The sequence below is a fragment of the Rhinopithecus bieti genome, unplaced genomic scaffold, assembly GCF_001698545.2.
Source record: "Rhinopithecus bieti isolate Rb0 unplaced genomic scaffold, ASM169854v2 scaffold_3040, whole genome shotgun sequence".
In the NCBI taxonomy this organism is placed as follows: Eukaryota; Metazoa; Chordata; class Mammalia; order Primates; family Cercopithecidae; genus Rhinopithecus; species Rhinopithecus bieti.
Genome location: NW_016804657.1, coordinates 373,761 through 392,501, shown reverse-complemented (window position 1 = coordinate 392,501; position 18,741 = coordinate 373,761). Strand labels below are relative to the sequence as shown.

Here is an 18,741-nt window from a genome sequence, read left to right as displayed (position 1 = left end):
TTTTTTGAGACGGAGTCTTGCTCTGTTGCCCAGGCTGGAGTGCAGTGGCTGGATCTTGGCTCACTGCAAGCTCTGCCTCCTGGGTTTATGCCATTCTCCTGCCTCAGTCTCCCATCTAGCTGGGACTACATGTGCCTGCCACCTCGCCCAGCTAGTTTTTTTGTATTTTTTAGTAGAGACGGGGTTTCACTGTGTTAGCCAGGATGGTCTTGATCTCCTGACCTCGTGATCCACCCGTCTTGGCCTCCCAAAGTGTTGGGATTACAGGCGTGAGCCACCGCGCCTGACCCTCTTCCCCACTCTTAATGTTCTCTCCTATGTGGAGGGACAGAGGTTTGCCAAACACCCCTCATCTCTCTCTGCCCCGTCCAGACACTCACTCCTTCCTTCTCTGATCGGAGAGTATGGGAGGGGACACAGGGCAGCCTTGGCCCCACCCTTCTCTTTTCCCTTTAGAACCTGTCTGCCTGCTGAGAGTCTGTGCTCTCTTCTCCTCCCCGCACTGCCTGGGACTGGTAGGTAACTCTGCCTAATTCTGGAACAATGTATTAGGACACTACTGCTGTGTTCTTAAGCCTCATTCTCCATGGCTCTATGAGCTATAAAGTTGGCATTACAATCTCCATCTGCCTACTCCTCTATTTCAACTGCCTGAGAACGTGGGCAAGGAAAAGGAGGGTTATTTACTGAGCTCTTTAGAATTCCAACAACTGTCAAGTAATCTAATCCTTTTTTTTTTTTTTTTTTTTAAAGAATCCAGGTCTCACTCTGCAGCCCAGGCTAGAGTGCAGGAGCATGATCACAGCTCACTGTAGCCTTGATCTCCTGTGCTCAAACAATCCTTCTGCATCAGCCTCTTCAGTAGCTGGGACTACAGGCGTGTATGCCTTGGTGCCCAGTGGTCAGGTAATACAATCTTTAAAGACTTTCCAGTCAGTCCCAAACAAAAGCTCAGCTAAAACAAGTAAAACTTATAATAAAACAAGCAAAACTTATGAAAGACCGTTTGCAAGGCTATTCCAAAGTCCACCCTGGCCTCTACCCCAGGTTCTTGCAGGCAGACAACAGTCTTAAAAGGCTTCTCCCTGCAGGCTGGTTTCACTTGACTCACTTCGACCAAACAAGCCAAATGCTCACCCAAAGCCACTCACCTGTTTCAGAGTCTTGATGCTTTCGTGGATTGGCCTGGGCAGCCCCACCACTGTGTTCGTGTCACTGGAGAATAAAGAAGGCCTTGTGTTGAGCCTCGACATTAATTCACCTGGGATCCCAAACACCAAAGGCTGGGAGAGCTAACAGCAAAATGAACTTGGCTTCTACTCACCTGCCTAGCGTGTAACCTATAAATTTGCTTCGGCTGGACTCGAGGAACATCTCAATATCTTTCTCTCTGCCACATCCCCCAAAAAAAGAGAGAGAAAAGGTTTTAGCAAATGCTATTTCAAAGTGTTACAGTTAACAAAACATACAGCATCCAGAAACTGTGAAGCCAGGAGAAGAAAAGTCTCCCACAATTGTTTTCTCTTTGAAAAAAGGGAAAAAATAGAAACTTTCAGAGTATTTTAATGTTTCTTATAATTTTGCTGGATCAATAACCTGGAAATATATTACATGTTAACTAGTTTATTCATAAAATTAAAGAGATACATTAAACTTAAAACATACTTTATTCAGATAGTATGAACAAGTTTGTCAACAGACTTTCTTAAATACTAAAACTCTGTTAAACAATTAAAGCTCTAGGCTACTAATTTTTCATGTAGGTCACATTTTCCTATCCCAAACAATCAGCATACCTTGCATTTTCTGATGATCTGTTTTGCATTCCCTTCACAGATCACTGAAAACTGAGGCTTTACCTGGATCAAGAAAGTGACTTCTATATCCTCTCACATGTTCATCTATTTCTTAAGTTGCTGCCTATCAAACAGACACCATTTATATATCTCCAGGTACCTTCCCATCCATCGATGTACCCACATATATCTCAAACATTTTCATTATGGCTCTAAAGAAACTCTTCCTTAATCTATCATTTTTCCCTTAAAAATCATATACAACCCCAGGAGGGGTGGGAACATGTTTGCTTAAATGCTTTTGTTTTATTTGTTTCCTATCCCCCTTCACTAGCACATCTAACCAAGAGCTAACTCCAATTACTGACTCAGTAGCCACATGGGGGCCATGTTGTGTGAGACCAGCAAGACTAGCCTCCCTGAGACCCTCAGGACAGCACCAGGCGCTATAAGAGAGCCTCATCCCAGAGCCACAGTCAGCCTGTCCTGCAGAGGACCACACACGGTGACACAGGCCAGGTGGCAGGCCTGAGGGTGTGAGGGCTCTGGCCTCAGGAGCTATGAGTGCTCTGGAGATCTGAGACTCACCTGACCTTGGGAGCCCAGGGGAGCCCTTTGGGGCAGGTCAGCCTGTCGGTCTGTGGGTGCTGTAGTGGGGGAGGCATCACTTCATCCCGTTCTAGGGGGAACGTCTCCCCTCCAGACTGTTGTCATCATCATTCTCCTCTTCCTCTTCTCGAGAGTCATCAGCCTTGTAGGGATCCCGCTCGTTGAAGGCATCTAGGTTGTCCTGCTTTATCAGAGCCTGAAACCAGGGAAGCGAGATGAGACAAGAGCCAATTGAGGATGCAGACTAGGGAAGTGCGGCTGGAGGAGACACAGCGCATAGCGGTGTCAGGTTGAGGCAGGAACAGTGGAAAACCAGAGGGGGAGTCAAGACGGGGGCCAAACCATCAAGTACTTCTTGCTCCAGTCCCTCAAAAGCACCACGAGCTAAGCACCCACCATAAACTGGACCAGAGCTGGGGACAAAGTGTCCTTGCCGTGGAGGCATGATTCTGACTGGTTGATCAGAGATCATTTCCAGCAGCCCTGCTCCTCCAAGGACTGTGCTGCTGCAAGCATACACCTTGAGGGCCCTTAGGAGTCACAGGGACCTCTGTCGCCCTTACCTTGTGCTCTCGGCGGCCCCGTTTCTGCTGCTGCTCAATCAAGTCTGAAGCAGATGCTGGTGGAGAGGCTGCCCTCATGTTGCGAATGACTTTGATGCTGTCCTCAGGAAGTGGGGGGAGGCCCAGGATGCTGCGCTTCTCAGCCTTCATGCTCTGCAGCTCCTCAAAGCCACCCAGCGTGCACTGCATCACAAACAGGGAAGCAGAGCCAGGGTCAACGTGTCCACAGGGCTGGTCCCTGACCATTGTGTCAGGCTCAGAAGCACCCATCACATCATGACCCACGTCTTTATAGAGACCCAGGCAACCCCTGAACAACGGACTGAAGCCACTCCCGAGGAGAATTCCCCGACATCCGCATGGGAAAGGAGAAAAAGGAACAAGGAAAGAGTAGAGATGCAGGCTGACTGACCGTAGTGCAGATACACTAACTCTGCACCTATGACATACTCTTCAATTTAAAAAGCAAAGAGCCTAACCCTGCAAGTTCCTAGAAAAGTTGGTGAGACTCATATGTTTCACGAGTTGTACATGCGAGTCTTTCCAAGTCAAACTAGAAACACAGTTGATTGCTCAAATTTAAAAGAAAAAAAAAAAGCTTCATCTAAACATCTCCCAAGAAACAGAAACCCCAGCACCATGCAGTAATTTTACACTGCTCAGTTTTGCTGTTTCTGAGCAGTTCAGCTTTCCTCTCTGGTCTTAGCAAGGCTTTGTGAAGAACAGGATGTGTGGCCAAGATAAAATGCGTCAATGACTCAAGAAATCCTACACTTACTGAGCCCTGGCTCCAGAGCTGACCCATTCTGAAAGGAAGGATGAGCCCCAGTGTAACAGAGGCCCAACTCACCTCCACTGCCTCCCCCATGCCCTCCTCCTGGGAAGGCCTCCTGGCATGGCCTGGCTGCTAACAATGCTCCAAAGCCCAGTGTGCTGGACGGCCCACCCTGGCACCCAGTCCCTCCCTACCTAGACACAGAGTCGGGTTGACACCATACCCTGAAGAAAATGGAAGCTGGCTCAGGGCTCATGCTTGCCCCTTCAAGTGACATCCTACCAGGGCCCCAATTACACCAGCTTTAACTTTGCCTTAAATCCCGTTACAAACTCCAGGTCCAGAGCTGCTTGCTGAGAGGCAACTTGTCCGGGGGAGAGCTGTTCTATGACAGAAAACATCTTCCAGGAGTCAGGGAGTCAACAGTCTATTCTGACTCAAGGCCTATGTCCTCATTGGCTGCAATGGGACAATAGTGGCACTTATTTTGTCATCGCCTTTTAGCGCTTTTTAAATATTTTTTTTTTTACCAAAGCAGTTTTATAGTCACATAATTCAATATTCAAAAGGATATTCAAGGAACAGTCTCCCTACTGCCCATCCCCTAGCACTTGAGTTCTCCTCCAAGGAGGTGCTCACCAACACTGTCTTCCAGAGCAGCAAGAGAACTTTCTTCATGGGGAAGTGAGGGGCGTGACCACTGCAAAATTTGGTCACCATCCCAAACAGCATGATGGCAAATGGCTCACTGTTGTACAGCGGGGAGCCTGGAGGTGACACAAAGGTATCAGGACCCTCCCAAAGCCTTCCGCCTCAGCTTCCAGGCAGGGCCTCTAGAGAGGACCCCCAGGGTCCTACCCAGTTCGGCTCTGAAGGTCTGCCGCATGGTCCTCCACTCAGCCTTGTCACCCTCACACTCCTGGTGAACGGTCTCCACTATCAGGTACATGATGTTGAGCAGGTTTTCGCTCGTGATGCAGTGCACTGTTAGCGCTGGTAGCGATTATCATGATGCGTGCATGTAGGAGGCTCATTGCACATGAAGCTCATGCTCTCTTCTGTGAAGCCCTGTTTGAGCTTTCTCTTTAAAAATGTAAGCGATTGCGCTGGGCGTGGTGGCTCATGCCGTAAATGCAAACGCTTTGGGGAGGCCGAGGTGTGCTAGGATCAAGATGAGGTCAAGAGATCGAGGACCATCACTGGCGGAGCATCTCAGTGAGAGCGTGTCTCTACTAAGATACACAAAATTAGCTGGGCGCTGGTGGCGGGCGCCTGTAGCCCAGTTACTTGGGAGGCTGAGGCATGAGCAATTGCTTGAACCATGGGAGGCGGAGATTGCAGTGAGCCGAGATTTGCCACTGCACTCCAGCCTGCGTGACAGAGCGACACTCCATTCTCAAAAAAAAAAAAATGTAGTTATTGCCTGAGCCTCCCGAGAAGGCGCGCGGTACATTCGGTGAAGTCTCATGCACTTGATTTTAAGAGGGAATATTTTAATCAACTAGGAGGTAAGCCTTGAGTGAAGGTAAACCTTCACTCAAGGCTTACCTCCTAGGTATGATAAGGAGCTACCCACTGTGGCTGGACCTCGTGTCTAAAGCGGGTTCAGAGTAGCATCGTAGGCACACTTTCTGGAAGGACTCAGAGGGCCAGGCTGTGATAGCTGCCTTGAGCATGGGTGAGCCAGAGGGCCAGCCGAGACTCAGGGCGCGAAAGCGAGATGTATGTAGAGTCACTCATCAGGATCCATCTGGCCAAGCGAGAAACAGGACCTGGGTGGAGTGGAGAAGCATTTTGGCAAGGCTTGTGTAAGGCTCGTATGGAAAGTTTCACGACTTCTTTTGCTTAGCCTGTGTTTTCTTCCAGGCGCGCCGAGAGCTCATGTGGCGAGGAGCGCCCTGGCTGTCCCTGCGGGGCTGACGTGGAGACGCAGCTGAAGACTAGATGCAGCCCTATCTGTGCTCAGTTGGCTGAGTGCTCACTGCGGCCACAGTAAGGGTTTCCTCTGTCTGTTCTCCACTACTATAAGCACATCTGAAAAGTGAGGGTTGATAACAAAACCCACCTGTAATTTGCATGGCACCTCTCACTGACAGCCCCTGTATTCAACAGAATGAAGGCTCCATGGCAGCTTAGCTGGGCGTCCTTCCAACCTTCATACTCCCTTTTAGAGGATATCAAACCATCAGCCCTGGCCTATTATGGCAAACCCGTGCCCACAGAGGGTCGGGTCTCATGTGGGATGGCCCAGTGCCAGGAAACCCCTTGGATGGGCGCTTTGTATTCCTGCTCGCTCCAGCCTTGGCCACCTATGTGCATTCTGGCCTTAACAGGCAGGTACCGAGGCGAGACTTGGTGCTTAGTCTGAGTCTTCTGCTGCTAGGCAGTGCATAAAGATCGATTGGTCATTGTGGGAGGGTGGCAATCTTCCGTTTGATGTGCCATTTCTGTTCTTTGTACTAGCATTCATCAAAATCCAGACTATCCAGGTGCCCAGAGATCATCTTAGTCTTGGTGTCTCTGTGGCCATTCCTCCTCTCAGACAGGATTTCTGGTTCTCACTGTCAGTTTCTTTCAGGTGGTGCAGAATGGTAAGGTCTTCATGTGGGTCCTCACTTTCATTTTACTGCTGAGCGAAACTGAAGGCGTGGAAAGGGCAGGCGTCTGCTCAGGGTCAGCAGACAGATGGGGGGGGGGTGGTAGAGCCTGGGTTGCTGGGGTTCCTGTAGGTCTCTGCTGCCCATGCTTCTGGTTGGCAATGTGCTGATGGCAGGCTCTGCCCACACAGAAGTAGATAGGTCACACCCTGCTGAGGGTCTTCTGGTCTTTGGCTGGACCACTCCTGACTTGTCTTGTAGAGCACTCCTTTTTCTCTCCCCCAGAGCTGTTCTGTAGGCAACCCGCAAAGCAGGGGAACAGAGTCCAGGAGCTCATCCATTAGCAGCAGCGCTACTGCATGCCTATGAGGTGCTGAGTGATTAAAATACATTTTGTCTCATAATGCCACAGCTCTTGAAGTAGTCTTCCTTAGCCCTGTGTCACAGGGTTAGAATGAGGCTCAGAGACATGGGCTCGGTCTAGGTCATGGTCATGGCACTTAGTGAGTGTCAGAGTTGGGCTCTGGCAGCCCTGGTGTGGAAGACAATTATCCATGGTGTCCATTTGCCTGTCCACTAGCCTGTCATTATACTTCCATCGCCTTTTCATGTAGTAGTGTTTTTAGCTGGTGCTTTGTTACACCACAGGTTTGATTCCTGGGCAGGCATGCCTGGCCCGGCCAGCCGCATTCAGGACAAGCTGAACTCCAATGAGCTGAAGAGTGATGGGCCCATTTGGAAGCATGCCCACCGCCCCGTCTTGAACTGCTTCCGTCGGGCCCTGGAGATTGATCAGCTCCAACTTTGTCCTCTATGGGATTGAGTATTGGCACCAGTCCTACGTCCTTGCACTCATTCGCCTCACGTTCAGCTGAAGCAGTGGAGAGGCGAGCTTGCCCCCTGAGCTCGTGCATGCAGGTGAGGAGGGGGATGCTGCAGATGGGGCCGCAGTTCTTTTGTCCAGACAGAGGCCCTCAGGTCAACGAAGCTCTTGTCTCATTCGTATTTATTCTTGGTCCACATTACCACGCTGGGAGCTCACTGATGAATCTCCTCATGAAGCCTCAAGCCATTACCATGGTCAGTGACAACTTGTCCCTGGTCTTTGAACACCAGTCTAATGTAGACAAATTTAGGGACAGGCTCTTAGACCCAGCTGGTCAGCCATTAGTTACGGATGTAGTTGAGCGAGCTATATAGAGGGGAGAAGTGTTGGCCACCAGAAGTATAGCTATTTCTTCCCCTGTTCCCTCAGAGGAGCTTGTTGGGTCCTTGTAAAATTTTTGAGCTTAGGTTGGGATTTGTTGAGAGTCCTCTGGTAGGGATTACCCTAGTGCAGGGATGCCAGTCTGGCCCTTAGGTCTCTGCATAGGGTACCTTGTCCTTGAGATGGAAGTAAAGAGCCATACTGACACTGTTTTAGGCTAGTGCAGTGGTCAATAGTGCAGTAGCACTGCGGGGGGCGGGTCAAAGGAGCACCCTAGTGTCTAACAAAGTGCTTACACAAAGCAGGGGCTTAATATTAATAAATGGTAGCTGAATAAATGAATATGAACAAGAATGGCCAAAAGCATTTACTGCCCTAAGCTTCCTGAAAAGAAAAACACCACAGAGGTGGTAGTGAGCTATAGGGTCAAAGCAGAACGGGGTCACAGCGAGAACAAAAACAGGGTTTATGATGAGGAAGTGGAAAGCAGGAGCTGAGAGGTGACACCCAGGGATCCTAACACCTAGGAGGGAACACTACCATCACCTAGTCTAAAAACTTCCAAATTCATAAAAAGAGCCAGATTTCAACCTTCAAAAACTGAAGGGTGATCTTGGTGTTCAGCAGTTGCTGTGAGCTCCTGGGCAGCCATGAAACATTAGGAAGCCGTCGAGTCTAACCCAGTGAAGATGAGGATCAAGCTGTGTACACAAGGCGGCGGGAGCCCAGGGAACATTATCAAGTGTTTCACCCAAATACAAAACACCCACCACTGGGTCCTGAGTAACAGTGTGAGTAGGAGGCCCACACTTAGCTGTGGCTCTAAGTCACCTGACCCTGGATTGCCTTTGGGAGTCTCAACCCAGAGCCCCACCTAGGATGAGCCCTCAGCAGTTCCTACTAAGCATTCACAGTGAGCCCATCAAACGTGCAGATGACGTGTACAGAAGCACACACAGCAAGGACACCCACAGACAGCCTCCCACACCCTGCTCTGATCTCATCTCTGACTAACGCTTGGGAGCCCAGGCTTGCTGCTCGCCTCACCTGAGGTCTGTGCTGTCAGCCAGGGAGATGGCGGGCTTCCTCACAGCACTGCTGCAGGCGGCACTGTTGCTGCAGGAGATTTTGAGTCAGCATCTTCCTCCAAGAAGGAAGATAAGTGATGTCCCTGACAAGTACTGACCAGTGGGGACACAAAATCCTGTGATACATGCTTGGACTGCACAAGAAGCCACAGGATACGATGGCTAAGAACCCAGGCCATGGCTGGGCACGGTGGCTCACGCCTGTAATCCCAACACCATTTGGGAAGCCGAGGCGGGTGGATCACCTGAGGTCAAGAGTTTGAGACCAGCCTGGCCAACATGGCGAAACCCCATCTCTACTAAAAATACAAAAATTAGCTGGGCGTGGTGGCGGACACCTGTAATCCCAGCTACTCAGGAGGCTGAGGCCGGAGAATTGCTTGAAGCCAAGAGGTGGAGGTTGCAGTGAGCCAAGTTCACGCCATTGCACTCCAGCCTGGGCAATAGAACAAGACTGTTTCAAAAAAAAAAAAAAACAAAAAAAAAAAAAAAAAAAAAAAAAAAAAAAAAAAAAAAAAAAAAAAAAAAAAAAAAAAAAAAAAAAAAACTCAGCCATGCACTGGACTGCCACGGTTTGAATCCTGGCTCTAACTGTGCCTTAGTTTCCTCATCTGTAAAATGGGGATGATAGCAGTACCTATATCCTTAACATGAATTAGCACCTGTAATATCCTGAGAACAATGCCCGGGACACATAGGCACTGAGTGGTCTTAGCTATTATCATTGATGGCGTTATCCTTAGATGAGCAGCAGCTGACCTGTCCACTGGACAAAGGTGACACAGGCAAGGCCAGGCACTGGTTGAGCCCATGTGTCAGTCTTGTGCCTGGCCTCCTGCCAAGGGGGGAACTGCAGGGCAAACACAGCAGAGTCTACAGGTTCAAAAGAGAGCTCAAAATGAGGAGTCTCCTTCTGAGGGGCACCCCCCAAAGCCGGGGTAGGGCCTGCACTGTCTGGTGTAAAAACTTTGGCATCAGGGAGCTGCAGGGACCTGTCATTAGTCTCCATTAATCTTCAAGGTGTAAGTGACCAACTCCGTTATTCAACCCAGGTGGTCAGAACACAGCCTGGGACCAGACTTTCTGCCCCATGTGACCCATTTAACCCTCTCAAAACCAGTTAGTTCTGCAAGCTGTGTCCCCCTTCCCACCCTAGCCTCCCCTTCCCTACTCAGCCTCTCAAAAATGCTCACTCTATTTCCATGTTCAGAAGCTCCACCAAAGCATTGAACGTGCCCACCTCCAGGAGGAGAAAGATGTTGTAGCGCATCCAGGACTGCACCTCTGCCTCCGAGCTGCACTCCCCAAACGTGCCTGCAACACAGGGTTCAGTTCACTGAGCCCCTCCCTGCATCTGAGTTGGCGGAGGTGCCAGGGAATCCTGGGGAGGTCCACTCAATACCTTGAGCAACATAGAGAATTGCTCGAGCCACCTTGAGTCTCTTCTCCCTGGCAGTGACTTCCAAGCCATCCAGGAGCCTCATGGCATGGGTCCGGTGCTGGTTGGTGTCCAGCTCAGTCCACTTCTTGTCTGTCACTGCAGGGCAAGAAACCAGTTACACCTGAGCCTAGAAAAATATTCACAATGGCATGGACCCACGTTAACTCACCAATTTCAGGACTGCCATAGGACCAGAAAGACAAGTTACCCCCTATGTAAGTGGTAAGATCATACTGCTGCCCTATGAATTTGATTTCCAAACTGAAACGCTGGTATTTTGGGCGCAATTTTAATCACATGAATTTTTTTTTCTCCCCCAATACGCAGATTCTGAAAAGCCCCCATGGATGTGCCACAAGCCCACTCTACATGTATCTGGCTTTGAACCATCAGGGTTCAGCAGGCTTCTCAGGCCGTTCAAGGATGACTCAGGTCATTCAGATGCCTAAAAGAAACCTGCAGCTCTCATCATGCAGGGCAAAGGAAGCAAGAAGTGGGGGAAATCATCTCACCATGGATCCGGAAGTCCTCCTCAAAGCATTTTCGATTCATCAGGAATTCTGGCCCTTCCGTGTAGCTGTAAAGCTCTGTTGGAACAAAGTCTCATCACCATTGGTTCCATGTCTGCACTGCACACCAAGTCTCACATGTGCAGAGAAGGCAAGGCATTTGCTTCCACTCTCAAATCTGGCCCTGAGTCATAGTGACTCCTGGAATAAGCTCTCTAATTATGAAGGGGATCTTAGTTCTCTACTGTGCACAAGAGAGAGAACTGGAGTGCCAGAATGCCATCTGGACACTTCCTGTCCGATGTGCATCCATCCCACCATGCCATGCCAGGGCTGACGGCCACCTGGGATGCGTCTCTCAAGTGGCTGCTACCTCTTGAGCAGGACATGTATTATAGAGGCTGGAGAAGCAGCTCACACCAACCTCGCATTACATGAGAGTGGCAGTGGCAGCAGCAGATGGGCACAGATGCAGGCATCCCTCATGACCCATTGCTGGAGGAGAGACCACTATCAGGGTCACAGTGGATAGCCAAGGAACATCACTGTCTCACAATGGGACTGGGCTCTAGCCAGCTTCGTAAAAGTAAAGGACAACACAAAGTTATAAGATACACAAGGCTTGAATCAAATAACATGTTATATATATACATACATATATACACGTATACATATATACACATATATATGCATATATACACACATATACATATATACATATATGCACTATATATATACACATACATATATACATGTATACACATATACACACACACACACATATATACATATAGTGCATATATACACACATATACATATATACATATATGCACTATATATATACACATATATACATATATACATATATACACATATATACACACACACACATATATATTTGATAGAACTAACTAGGGAAAGCAATGAAGCCCTCAATGATATTCATTCTTAACTTTCTTAAAGACCAATACGGAAAAAACTACCCCCAAATAACACAAAGGTCCCTGCCTTACCCGAGAGCTCTGCAGCCCACTTGTCTGTGTCAGCATACTCAAACTCCAGGTCTGGTGACTCCGAATAGCCCTGCTGACAAGACGAGAGAGCTTCAGGAAAAAGGATCATGCTGTTTGTCAAAGAAACACATGCTTCGAGATGCTGTTGTTACAGGACACCACTGCCTCCACCTTTCTGATGTTTTTTTCACATTTTGTTTCCTAAAACCTCTCAGAGTATCCTATACCTTTCCTTCAGAGCACTTATCATAACTTATCATTATAGGATGTGTTTAGTGTCTGCCTTTCCACAAGACTGCAAGTTCCCTGAGAACAAGAACATCATCCATTTAACTTACCAATGATTTCACAAGGTCCAGCATAGTACTTGGCATGAATAAGTGAATGAATGAATGGTTTATACTCACATATTTGTTAAATGAGCAAATACAAGGTTTCTATGTATTTTGTGCAGTAAATAACCATTCCATGTGATGCTAAGATTCCAGAAGTCTTAACTTCTTTCTGGGTAGTGAGCTGTCAACAGCTCAGGACAAAAATGAGTATTGAAACCCTCAGCTTTCCCCACCTTTGTCTCAAATTTCAGTGAGAACTGACAAAGAAGGCCACCCCCAAACAGATCAACTTCCCTCCCACATATAAGAGAGAATGTGACAAAGACAGTCTTTTTCCTGCTGGAAATAGGTGATTACTGAGAACACACCATCTTGGAAGGCTTGTACTGGGAAGAGAGAAGTGAGAAACAAATAGGTAAAGTCCTTAGGTTTAATTACAATCTACCTGGGAAGACAAAGACCAGCCACAAAATGACATACCTACAAATGGCCAGACAAGGTGGCTCACACCTGTAATTCCAGCACTTTGGGAGGCCCAGGTGGGCGGGTCATTTGAGGTCAGGAGTTCGAAACCAGCCTGGCCAACATGGTAAAACCCCATCTCTAATAAAAACATAAAAATTAGCCAGGCATGGTGGGGCATGCCTGTAGTCCCAGCTACTGGGGAGGCTAAGGCAGGAGAATCGCTTGAGTCCCGGAGGTGGAGGTTGCAGTGAGCCAAGATCACGCCACTACACTCCAGCTTGGGAGACAGAGGGAGATTCTGTCCCAAAACAAAACAAAGCAAAACAAAAAACATACCCACAAACAAGAACTCCACATTGAGTTCAGAGACAACACGGTGTACACTTTCACAAGTTACTGAGCTTCAGTTTCTTCACTCATTGAATGGCAATGATAAAAATCTACTCTGAAGATTTTTAAGGACTAATCAAAATTATGTAGCACACAGTGGCTCTCATCAAATGTCAGCCTCCCTGTCCTCCAGGCATTCACTGATCAGGCTCCCAAACTACCGATTTCAGCTATGACTAAAGAAAGATCACGGCATCAGCCTCTCTTTTTTTTTTTTTTTTTGAGATGGAGTCTCGCTCTGTCGCCCAAGTTGAAGTGCAGTGGCCGGATCTCAGCTCACTGCAAGCTTCACCTCCCGGGTTTAAGCCATTCTCCAGCCTCAGCCTCCTGAGTAGCTGGGACTACAGGCGCCCGCCACCACACCCGGCTAGTTTTTTGTATTTTTTTAGTAGAGACGGGGTTTCACTGTGTTAGCCAGGATGGTCTCGATCTCCTGACCTTGTGATCCGCCCGTCTCGGCCTCCCAAAGTGCTGGGATTACAGGTTTGAGCCACCGCGCCCGGCAGCCTCTCTAAAGAAATGGATTTAGACAGGTCTCTGCTTAAATGTGTCCATTTGACCGGTCTTTCATGTAATGAGTCTATGTGGAAATTTTTTTTTTTTTGAGACGGGGAGAGTTTCGGTCTTGTCACCTAGGCTGGAGTGCAATGCTGCAATCTCGGCTCACTGCAAACCTCCGCCTCCCAGGTTCAAGCAATTCTCGTGTCTCAGGCTCTTGAGTAGCTGGGATTACAGGCACCAGCCACCACGCCTGGCTAATTTTTGTACTTTTAGTAGAGATGGGGTTTCACCACATTGGCCAGGCTGGTCTGGAACTCCTGACCTCAGGTGATCCCCCCGCCTCGGCCTTCCCAAGTGCCGGGATTACAGGCCTGAGCCACTGGACCCGTCCGCTATGTGGAAATTAAAGGGTAAAAAGAGAAATTAAAATTCGTCAAAGGGCATTTATTTGACCATTCATAGCTACTCAGGCAAATTTTAAACCATTTTTCAAAATAACTCCTCTCATGATGAAGGTAGGTTCACCCCCCTCCACTTTTGTAACCTTCCACACTTGAAAAACTGAGTAGTTACCACTGATGTCCATCATCCCACCATGCAAGGGCTCCTAAAAGGTCAGTGTCATTGTTTTTTCAAAGAATTAACTCCAAGCTCAAATTACGTCTACTTTGGGCTTGCCAATTGTTGACATGTTTTCTCAGGGGTTTAGGCTTGCTAACAAAAATTAAAAGCTTCTGAGGAACTGATTTCACAGGTCTAAAGATAGTATCATCGCTCTTTGGTATGAATTGGTACATTATGGTTGGACAATGAGGAATTCCCTCTCATTAACTTGGCTGATCAGGTTGGCTGCTGATCAATCTAGGAGATGGCATAGTAAGTGCTCTGAGAACCTGCTGATTAAGAAGCCCTAAAACGCCGCGACATGAGTATCTTCATTCATGAATTCTGCAAAGGGAGGTAGTGGGAGGAATTCTTTAACTTGGGGTGAGGTTACTAGTCAGCTCTAGACTATGCCATCTCCAGAACCGCAGGAACGGCTCACTGGCGAGACGAATGAATGCTGGGTCCTAACGGATGCTTAAAATGTCTATTTCTCATCTTTAACAGTTCAGTATCAGGCGCACTGGGCACAACACCCACCACAGGCACTGTCAATCCACGGCCTGATCTAGTTCAGGTCAGAAGAACAGGGCATGTTTCCCCCTCCTACTCTCGGAACCTACGGCCGCGCAATACTCTCAGTGATAATTAGCTCGGTCCGGCTCTAACTGCCTTCTAGATCCTTGCCGGTACCTTCCCTGCCCACAAGCGCCTTCCTCTGCACGCGACAGGACCCAGGAGCTGGCGCCCGCGTGCCAGGGGCAGAGGCCCCAGATGATTAGGTTGGGGGCGCGGCCGCCCAGCTCCCTGGAGTGCACCCAGACCCCCGACTCCTCAGCCCCGAGCTGGGGCGAAGGCGGCTTCCCCAGGGACTGGGGCCTCGAGGCCACGCCCACAGCCGGGGCCGAGGGGAGCAAACCAGCAGTTGCCGGCTCCGGGAAGCTCTCCCGGGCGGCGGAGCACTACCAAGGACCTCAGCTTCATGCCCCCGACCCCAGGAGCTGCGACCTCGCTTTCTGCTCCTTTCGCTGTATACTGACAGTTCTCGGCCGGGCTCTACTGAGCCCTCTGGGAAGCCCAACCTGGCCCCGACAGTGGCCTCGGGCCCGGGACCCCCGGCGCCCGGGTGCGAGCCTCGCCCCCCGAAGCTCCTGACCTCCGAGTCTTTGCGCTGGTTGCGGTTGAACTCCCGGGCTTTGCCCCCAGGAAGAAGGCCCGCGCCGGCCCGCGGTGCCCCGGGTGGTGGCTGTGCGGTTGCCGGCGGCGGAGGTGGCGGAGGCTGGGGCTGCTTGTTGTTCACGATCAGTGGGCCCGGACCGCCGGCTGCCGGCTCCATCTTGGCTGCTCCACACCCCCAGGTTGACTCGGGGACAACCGCCGTGATGCAAGTCTCGCGTGATTTTCTCGAGGAAATTTCCCTGGCCGCCATATTAAGTGTGGCGGCCAGTGTTAGAAGCCATCTTGGCTAACACCTCGCGATATTCTGTCTGCAGCCCTTCCGTTGTTGATCTGTTTAGTTTTCCTCCTAATTTCAGTTTCAGTTTAGATGTAATTTTATCTGTGAGGCTACCCTGAGCTTCTTCAGTCAGTTTAGTTACCCCTCCTTCCTTTAAATCGCTTTGCACTTGTCACTGATAGCCTTGTTCAAGGCTTAGGCGGAATTTTGTAATAAAATGGATAGGATCCTAGTCTTCACAGAGTTACAGTTGTGACAAGTGCTAATCATTCATTCAACAAACATTTGATAAATGTCTCCTGTGCACCAAGCAGTGGGATAAAATGAGGAACAAGTGTCTGCAGTCATAGTACGTAATAGTGCTTGGTGAGTCAGACAAACAATAGACAAATATAGAGAAATAAATGCTGAAAAGTGTTAAAGGAAAATTTGTTCACGGCACTAATTGAAGATGGTAAGGCAGACTTTATGTAAGAGAGCCCATGGTGATCGTTACAGGGACCACTACAACCAGACCTTGCAGTGAAGAAGAGGAATTAGACTCAACTCTGACTCCAACAAGAAATAGTGGAGATTTATAACCAAAGAGCAGGATGACGGTCAGTGGACAGAAAACTGTCATGCCCCTCCTTGTGAAGAGACCACCAAACAGGCTTTGTGTGAGCAACATGGCTGTTTATTTCACCTGGGTGCAGGCGGGCTGAGTCTGAAAAGAGAGTCAGCGAAGGGAGATAAGGGTGGGGCCGTTTTACAGGATTTGGGTAGGTAAAGGAAAATTGCAGTCAAAGGGGAGTTGTTCTCTGGCAGGCAGGAGTGGGAGTCAGAAGGTGCTCAGTGGGGGAGCTTTTTGAGCCAGGATGAGCCAGGCACAAGATAATGTCATCGCTTAAGGCAAGGACCTAAGATTTTCACTTCTTTTGTGGTGGAATGTCATCAGTTAAGGCCGGGCAGGGCCTTTTTCACGTCTTTTGTGATTCTGCAGTTACTTCAGGCCATCTGGGCATATACGTGCAAGTCACAGGGGATGCGATGGCTTGGCTTGGGCTCAGACACCTGACAAAAACTACTAAGAGAAACACCAAGGATAAGAAATTTCTTGCTAAACTGACCTAACATGATTATTGCTGAAAGCAGGACAGGGTGCTAAGATGTTGAGGGTGGTCAGATACGAAGTGCTATGGTTTGACTCTGTCCCCCAAATTCCATACGTTGGAAACTCAATCCTAAAGTTCATATGTTGATAGTATTTTGAGGTGGAGCCTTGAAGGGGTAACTAGGGTTAGATAAAATCATCAGGGTAGGGCCACTGTGATGGGACTGGTGGTTTTATAAGAAGAGGACGAGTGATCTGAGCTGGCACACATGCTCTTGCTCTCTCATCCTGAGAGGCTTTCTACTATGCAGTTTAAGAAAGCCCTCACCAGGTGCAACCCCTCAACTTTGGGCTCCCCAGACTCCAGAACTGCAAAAAATAACTTTCCTTCCTTTATAAATTACCCAGTCTTTGGTATTCTGTTATAGCAACAAAAAATGGACTAAGACACCAAGAGTGGAGAGTTCTTGCACAAACTGGATTCAACAAGGACAGAAAGGGAAGCCCAAAGGGTTAGGCCTAGTCAGGAAGAGGACTAACAGGAGCCTGACTAGAGTTTTGGCCAAAGAAGAGAATCTTTGTTAGAAGAAACAAAAATTAAGAGGTTAAAAGGTGGCAGTGGGGCGGAGGATGGGTTGGTGGAGGCGGAGAATGTGGCTATAATACAAGCATGCTGCCCAAGGAAGGCAGGCCTGAGGGTGTGATTTTAGATGAGTTCTGAAAGAAGTGAGGAGAAGCCCTGCAAAGTTCCAGGAAGGGCACACAGACAGAGGAAACGGCTAAATGCAAAAGCCCTGATGTTAGAGTGTCTGGAATTGAGTGAGCCAAGGGAGGGATAGTAGTTGATGAGAGCCATATAATGATAATGCAGGGACCAGAAGAATGCAGGGCCTTGAAGGTAGTGGGAAGGAGTTTGAATTTTATTCTAAGTGAAATGGAAAACCATTCGAGGGTGTTAACCAGGGAGATGTTATGGTGTGATATTTACAAGTTCAATCTGGCTGCTTTTGGAGAAGGGATTGGAGAGTTGCAAGAGTGGATAAGGCAAGACAAGTTAGGGGACCATGTAGATGGAGATGATGGTGCTTGTACCAGAGTAGCATTGGGTTGATATTTCTATTTTGGTGGAAAATTTCTATTTGGTAGGTAAGGGGGCAGGATTTGCTGGAATCTTATCAGCTGAGTGGGGGGAATAAACAATGACCCCCTAGATCTAGGTTTGGGCAACTGAGTGGATGGCTGTATCACTTTAATAAATAAGTAAGCCCAAGAGTAAGAAAAACAGGTTTAGAGGAAAGATCAAGACTTCAGTTTTGGACACATCAAGTTCGAGATACTCATCAGACATCTTAGAAGTGTTGTGTAATAATAGCTCTTACTATTATCTGTTGTTATACTGTGAAATCCTTAAAGGTATTTTATCTGTCTTTCTCTCTCCAGCTTTACATATTGCCTGCTTTACACCTCAGACTCAAGTCCACAAAGTCCCTGTGATACAACTCTCCAGGGATTTTCCCTGAGGTCCAACCTAGTAGGTGCTTAAAAAGTCTTTGTTGTAAATTAATAAATAACCCAAAACTACCACGCTGCTATTTCCTCCTATCTATCTTCCTGTGCCTATCATAAGCTGTGTCACCTGGGGAAAAACATGTTTCAGCTAAATTTAGAACAGGGAAGGTTTTGGTTCAGTAATTCCACTTCTAGTAATAGATTCTAAGGAAAAATCAGATTTAAATAAAGATAGGTGTACAATAATATTCCAGGCAATGGTGTTTTCAATAGTGTAAAGCTGCGATTAACCTAATTTGAGAAATAGCCAATAAGTAAATGGTTAACTTTGAGAGGCCAGGCACCATGGCTCGCCTGTAAGCTCAGCACTTTGAGAAGTTGAAGTGGGAGGATCGTTTGAGCCCAGGAATTTGAGACCAGCCTGGGCAACAGAGCGAGACCCTATGTGTACCAAAAAAAAAAAAAAAAAATTTAAAATTTTGAAAAAGAAATGGCTACTAATGGAATGGGGCATGCATAAGACAGAGTATACAGAACTGGAAGGAAAAAGAATCCCAAATGTGAAGGAGCAGAAGCGCAGCTGGAGAGCTCACTACTCCAACTTGCTAGGAAACTTTGAGAGAAGCACAACCCAGTGGAGAGTAGAAGTTGTAAAGTGTCTTCATGCACTTCTCTTTTTTTCCTTCCCCATCTGTAAAATGAGAATAATCCCACTTGCCTTTTTGTCGGAGGTGTGTGAACCAGGGCAACTCCATCTTGAATAGGGGCTGGGTAAAATGAGGCTGAGACCT

General features: G+C 48.2%; 1 protein-coding gene and 1 long non-coding RNA gene across 2 annotated transcripts in view; one reads left to right on the top strand and one right to left on the bottom strand.

The window, feature by feature from the left end:
- The window catches only part of STRIP1 (striatin interacting protein 1), a 24,261-nt gene extending 8,708 nt beyond the window's left edge, over positions 1-15,553 (bottom strand). The window contains 13 exon segments of the mRNA XM_017869612.1: positions 1,152-1,215; positions 1,325-1,390; positions 2,385-2,496; positions 2,499-2,601; positions 2,969-3,151; positions 4,383-4,510; positions 4,602-4,707; positions 8,594-8,663; positions 9,829-9,949; positions 10,038-10,172; positions 10,589-10,663; positions 11,599-11,668; positions 15,049-15,553. Coding sequence (XP_017725101.1) covers positions 1,152-1,215; positions 1,325-1,390; positions 2,385-2,496; positions 2,499-2,601; positions 2,969-3,151; positions 4,383-4,510; positions 4,602-4,707; positions 8,594-8,663; positions 9,829-9,949; positions 10,038-10,172; positions 10,589-10,663; positions 11,599-11,668; positions 15,049-15,321 — 1,506 coding nt within the window. The 5' untranslated portion in view covers positions 15,322-15,553.
- A 37-nt stretch (positions 15,554-15,590) lies between these two features.
- On the top strand, positions 15,591-17,972 carry LOC108528058 (uncharacterized). Its single transcript, XR_001885022.1, has 3 exons — positions 15,591-15,714; positions 15,847-16,007; positions 17,882-17,972. It is a non-coding gene; the product is annotated as an uncharacterized LOC108528058 (long non-coding RNA).
- Positions 17,973-18,741: the final 769 nt, after the last annotated feature.